The 6700-nt window shown below is 42.7% G+C and overlaps 1 protein-coding gene across 1 annotated transcript in view; it reads right to left on the bottom strand.

The window, feature by feature from the left end:
* st8sia2 (ST8 alpha-N-acetyl-neuraminide alpha-2,8-sialyltransferase 2) overlaps positions 1-6018 on the bottom strand; it is a 12717-nt gene extending 6699 nt beyond the window's left edge. Inside the window, exons 1-4 of the mRNA XM_008295551.1 lie at positions 5891-6018; positions 4499-4555; positions 3613-3753; positions 3259-3516 (exon numbers count right to left, since the gene is read on the bottom strand). Of these exons, the coding sequence (XP_008293773.1) occupies positions 3259-3516; positions 3613-3753; positions 4499-4555; positions 5891-5988 (554 nt within the window). The 5' untranslated portion in view covers positions 5989-6018. The remainder of the gene's footprint in view (positions 1-3258; positions 3517-3612; positions 3754-4498; positions 4556-5890) is intronic.
* Positions 6019-6700: the final 682 nt, after the last annotated feature.

The raw sequence follows: 6700 nt of genomic DNA, 5'->3' as shown, positions 1-6700 counted from the left end.
AGGATTAAGCGGTGTATAGATGATGGATGGATGGGCATGATATCCTAAACATATACATGATCAAATCTAATATGAAGATGACATATGTATTTCATGGGGTGTGCTTGTTAATGTGCCCTCGTATAGAATGAAAAAGTTTTTTATCAAGTTGATTAAAACAGACAGAAGACACCTGACAAACACAATAACACCTGTACACAGTTAGAAATGTATAGATAATGGATGGATGTATATGAGGTGTGTCACAAAATTTCTAGGTCTGGTGTCACATTTGTAACCCAAACTACGACTTTTCCCCTTCAGACGATCAACCAGCACGTCTACAAAGAGATCCTGCGGTGTTTGCTTCGTTCAGTGCGCGAGAAGAGGTGAGAGTTGCGGCTGGACAAGTCATGGCTGCTTCACCATGACAACGCTCACAATGCCCTGAACATCTGACAGTTCCTGGCTGAGAAGAACGTCTCCGTGCTGGAGCAACCTCCCTACTCACCCCACCTGGCTCCGTGGGATTTTTTCCTCTTCCCCAAGCTCAAGGGGGTAATCAAGGGGATTTGAAGACGTGGACGACATCAAGATGGCTGTGAGGACGGATCTGCAGAGAATCCCTGAAGAATCCTTCCAGGAGTGCATGGCGGCGTGGCAGAGAAGGCTGGGGAAGTGTGTTAGACTCCAGAGGGATTACCTCGAAGGGGAAAACTTGTAGTTTGGATTTGAAATATGTCTGTTGTGACACCAGTCCTGAAACTTTTCTGACACACCTCGTAGTTTCTCACACTATGAAGAGCATTTAGGAACAGTTTCATTATCTATTGAACACATATTGTGTCATTCCACCTCAATCCACCAGTTTTCAGAAAATCTTTCCGTATGACCATCTCGGATTGGGTTGAAAAAATTTGAGGACGGGGGATTGTCATGAAGATGGCATAATCCCAAGTTTTAGGGTGATAACTGTGATAGCTTTTGCTACAAAAACTTCAATTTTTGCCACATTTGTGACAAGACTTTGGATGACAATATCTCAACAAGTATTTAAGGTACAGACTTAAAATTTTAAAGTTGAGTAAAATTGCAATACTTACCATGTTTGAGGGTAAATATATCAGAGGCTTTATGTGTCATCTTCATGAAATTTGGTATATTTAAACATCCCATATTGGACCACGTAACACAAAAAATTCAGACCTCTGCTGTAAATTCTGTATGTTTTATGGGTGTACAAAATGGTCTTGGGTGTTAATATTTCCTTACATTCAACAGGCTTAGAATCTCAGCATAGACACTGAGTATTTAAACACCTCTACAGGGGAAATGAGTTCTCAGATTTGAACTCTGTATCTTAAATGCTTGTTGAGATATTGTCATTCAAAGTTAGGCTTGTCACAAATTTGACAAAATCTATTACAGTTAAGACCCTAAAACTTGTGATTATGTCATTTTGATGATAAATTTCCATCCTCAAACTTTTTCGACCCAATCCAAGATTGTCATGGGGGAGCCATCTGGTGAGCTGAGATGGACTTTATCTTAAAATAATCTTCTTGATTCTTAAGTTTCTTAAAAACACTAAAATCATTAAATTTCAATCTAAATTAGCAAAGCGCTGCAGCTTAGTGTAGTTTCATGCCATTTGGTACTGACTGGAGTTTTCCATTTTCTGTTACTTTACACTTCATACTTTAGTACTATACTATACCATTATGGTGTATTATCATTAATTATTCATCTCTCAATTCATGAGCTACCCTGCGGTGTTTAAGGTTTCTAAAATCAGCTCCACCTTTACCCGCTGTAACGCTAAAGTGATGTCTAGACATTAATGCATCAATATTTAGAATCCAATAATATAATGCACATCCTGAAATGGGCCTTTCTGCATAATGAGTACTTAAGCTTTTAGTGCATTAAGTATATTTTAATGCTAATACTTTGGTAAAATGCATGAGTTTTGCTTTTACAGAGTGATTTCCACTGTCGTCCTGCTACTTTTAGTGAAGAAAACGATCCAAACACGTATTTTTCCCCAGTATCAGATCTTTTACTTGCATGGTTTTCACTGGACTGGGACTTTGTGTTCTCTCGCATCTTAATGTTTGCTATCAATTTGCCATGACAGCTAGTGTACCTGCTCAAACAACAGCTGCTAGGCAAACATTATCCCAACGCTGAGCTGAAATCGTCTATACCTTGTAATCCCAAACACTGTCAACCTACTTTGTGGAAACCAAGTGACGGGTGGAGAACTATATTTAGCTGAGACATTATCTCTCCATCTGATATCAGTGCCAAAGCAAATTCCTCGGCTTCTAAAAATGACACATTCCCCGTTCTCTCTGCCTTCAGCCAACCATTACCGCCAAGCCCCGGGCTGGCGTTATTAACATGCTGCTGGAGTCTGGAAATCATGACCTCTCCTCATCTGCATAACATTGCAGCATTTAGAAACGACAAGATGCACAGACAACAGAATCAATTTCTGAATAAGAAAAAGGGACATCCAGGATTCTGAGGCTCATTCAGCTATTGATCAATCAGCTCAATGAGGTGCTACAGCGCACAGCTGCTTCCTTCTCCATTCATACATCAACATTAAAGTCTGTGATTTATGACAGGGTGTTTTTCATCCCAGATACCTGTGCAGATGTGCCTCACTCTACACGGAATTTGAACCGGAGCACCTTTTTTTTTCTCTTTTTTTTTGTATCTGCCATTATAATACGACCCTGGACAGACTTATTTTCTCTCCGATGACAGGTCTGAATAGTGATAAACAGCCCACTCAGTGATGCCTTTGCTCGCACCCAAACACAAACAGAGCTAAATGAGAGCAGAACCCAGGAGAGCGCTGGTGTTTTGCTGAAAAGCATAATGTGTTACTGCTGGATGCGAACGCTTTTCAAAATGTCAATTTCATGTATCATCATGCATTTAATTGCTCTCAGCCTGGCAGCTGGTTTCCAACTTTAAGTTATTAAAAAGGCTTTAACAGCTTTTTCAAAAGTGCAATTAATATATTTCCAGCTGTGTGGGCATCGACTCTAAACCTGAATTAAACTGAGAACTTCAGGAAGCGATTATCATACCAATGTGAGTTATGCTCTCCGAAAAAGTAAGATAAGCCTAAACCTGAAACTAATATGCTGATTCATTTCAATTACAGCCCACTTTAACTGCCATGTTTTAGGATTTACTTCGAGTGGAAGACTTCCAACTCTGAAATCACTAATGCTCTTTCAGCGAAAAATAAAAAAAAACTACCTGATAACAAAGTCATGAGAGTCGATCTCAAGTCCGCAGCTGCTGTTGAGCAGGATCCCAGAGTTGCCCACAATGGCACAGCGCCTGTGATGTTGGTTCTTCATGGGGGATACAGTTGGCAAGAGACGGTAGAGATTTTCTGAGATGTTTGTGGTGCTGTGGCGATCAAAAACATAGTGGATGATATCTCCTGGTTTCAGCGTGCCCTTCAGAATCGAGATATCTCTCTCGGGGTCGAGGAATCTCAGAATATTCTTCCTGCAGAAAGAGAAAAAATATGCTCTGGTTAGAAACGACTCTGCTTAATGGAGCGCAAAACCTTGCAGGGATAATGGTGGCGAGTGATTAAAATACCTGATGAGGTTGGAGAGGGTCTTATTGAAGGTCCAGCTGTTTGGCGAGTGTTTGACGGCGGTATTGTTGCTCGGACTCTGATGAGCTACGTGTACGCTCGGCCTTGTTAAAGCAGTGGGATCCGCACGCGCTGCAGCCTTTCTAAACGACGAGAAAGATTCCTGTTACTGACATAAAATCTTGATCTTGAAAAATGCTGGTTAATAAAAGACACATGATACGTTATTTAGTCAATGCACTTCCCTTTATTTGCAATTCTAAGGGTTTTAAATTGGAGATGTAACTTCTCCAAGCAGCTCTACAAATAGACTACGAAACATGGAGTCCTGAGAGTAGTTTGTGGTTGAAGTGTTATATAATCAGCAAGCGTGTAATGAAATGCATTTATAGTCCAGATTGTGTACCAGTGAACTACATTTCATGGATTACTACACACTGTACTTCATTGCTTTCATTGGTTATCAGCATATAATGAGCATTTTTTACACTTTTAGTCGAGCACGCTTATGAATGCGGGGCTGATGAGTACTTATTGTTACTTCTGCTTAACAAAAGAACACAAACTGCTGCATTTAGACAAAACCGACATCCCTGACAAGCCTTGAACGAGGCTTAGATGCTGCTGTTGGAAACCGCAGCGTTTCAAAAGTTGAATTAATCTCCACTCTTACAGCAGATGTTTGTACTGCCACACAGATATGACCACGTTGATGGGTATTTATAGCCGTCTTGCCTTAAAGAGGTGGATGACTCATTGTGTTATAAAGGCTGCAAAGGATTCAATGACCAATGGCAAGTGAAAATTATACAGAGACACGGAGCTCCCCGCTGGTGGTCTGCAGCTATATACGCACACATGTGAGAGTGTGAAGATAAGATTTCAGACCTGTGCGGTTTCGGGATGAGCCGATGTAAGTTCATCTTCTTCGAATGTCCAATATTTCTGGGGGGGAAAAAGCGATTGGGATTGAATTATGAACCACTTAGCCGCTGCCTGGTTTCTTACATTTAATGCAACCGACTGTATTCAGCAGCAGGCCTACTGTACATCCGTCTTTCAAGGCAGAATGTGAAAAGCACACATCAAGGTATTTTTAGAGAGCTCCACTGTGGGCCCATTTGCTGATGTAATGAGGAGAAATGTGGCCTTAATGGGGCCCCATTATACTGAAAGGAGGGTTTTCTTTTCACTTGGAAGTGAGCAATCTTTCTACAAGGGCGTCAAATTCATCAGCCGAGATGCGTTTACAGTAGATACGCCGCATATGCATTCAAGATTCTAAAGCCCGAGGCAATTTTGCAATCATGACCTTGGTCACATCTGATAAAATTGTGACAGGCTGCCGGCGGCTGTCTAAATGAAGGAGTGAAAATCTGAATCAGAAGACTGCCGCCGGCCTCCTTCTCACTCATCTTTTTTTTTTTTTCTTTCCCCCCCCTCTTACAATCCTGGCGGCCTTTAAACACATTGTTCTAAGTGTATTAGAGCTGCATTTATGCAGGAGTGGAATTGGTTCTGGTTCTTCTCCCACGGCGAATCACAAACCAATGTGACCTCATTACAATGTGAGCCACAGCCGGGTAATTGCATTCAAAACAAAACAACAAAAAAAATGCTCTTGCTGGAAGGAGGGAGAGGAGAGGGGGAAATGTGAATCCAAAAGCTTTGCACTGGAGGGAAGAAAAAAGTCTGCAGGTAAAACATCCTGAGAAGGAGGATGCTGGAAAAGTGTGGTTGGATTTTTCATGCTAAATGAAGACTGTGTTTTCTTGCAGGTCAAATGCAAGTGGGGCATGTGTGTGTGTGTGGAAGATTTCTGCTGCACTGCTCAACATTTCAAAGTGAAGAAATAGGAAAGCCTCTTTTGTTTCCAATCTGTTGCCCCCCTCCCCTCCTCTTTCTGTCTCACACACTCACTATTCTCCCCCTTATAGTGTAAATGTATCCCATCCCGCATGCAGACTGCTGCAAGACAAATAGCCTAATCCTTGGAGACCCATGCAGGCAGGCTGCTGTCGGAACAGCTGCTCCTGCTGCACCCAAGTGTTACAAATGTAGAAACAAACCGCACACACACACTTTTTTTTTTTTTTTTACCTCCTCTCACCACATTCAAACTTCAATGCAAGAAACTTCATTCATTCCACTCATTTCATTCCCTCTCTCTTTCTCTTTTACATTTCATTAAAATCTGCTGGACAAGAAAACAATGGAGCTGCACTACAAAAAAAACACACACACACACTAGAAAAAAAAAAATCAATTGGGCTCACTTACGCAGTTTCTTCTTCCACTTGTGCAATATCATCAATGATCAAAAGCACAACCAGCAGCGTTACAAAGCCGAACAACAGCGTGCGGAATACGAGCGGCATGGCTGAGGAGGAGGAGGAGGAGGAGGAGGAGGAGGAAGAGGAGGAGGAGAGAGGCTGCAGCCGGGAGTCCCTCCTTTCACCAAAACACTGGCTTGGGTTCACCTTTTTTTTTCCATTTACAAATCCACAATCCGCTCAGTCATCTCCCTGCCTTTTGTTCTTATCGCTCGGACACTCCCCGAGGCGAGCTGCGGTGCCGGAGCTTTTTGTTGTTGTTGTTGTTGGATTGTGTGCTTGTTTCCCGACGCTGCTGCTGCTGCTGCCGCCGCCGCCGCCGCCGCTGCCTCCGTCTCCACTGTTCCCTCTTATTCCCCAGTCAAACTTTGAAAGCGTGCACCTACGGAGCCTGCCATGGGAGCAGCGGAGATGTGGACCACATGCAGTCTTAAAGGCGCAGGGAGTCAACAACTCTCTCTACATCCGCACAAACCTGCCGCCGCTCCGGGTCCCCAGGTCTCCAGGTGTTGTTCACCGCAGTGTGGTGGATCCAGCTGCACAGGTGCAAAAGGAAAAAGAGAGAGAGAGAGAGAGATTTTGCCCCAAGTGGTGTAAAGGATGCAGGGATCATCATCTGCAGCTTTCACATGATATGTGTGTGTGGTGGTCTGATAGCCTACATTTCAAAATATAAAGGTCAAAGCTGCAATTAATGTACAGTGAGAGAGTCCCAGACACCCACTGAAGGGAATGAGGGCCATCTTTTTATAGCTGA

This window comes from Stegastes partitus, unplaced genomic scaffold (genome assembly GCF_000690725.1).
Source record: "Stegastes partitus isolate 25-593 unplaced genomic scaffold, Stegastes_partitus-1.0.2 Scaffold1058, whole genome shotgun sequence".
Taxonomy (NCBI): domain Eukaryota; kingdom Metazoa; phylum Chordata; class Actinopteri; family Pomacentridae; genus Stegastes; species Stegastes partitus.
This window is presented reverse-complemented; position numbering and strand designations above follow the sequence as displayed.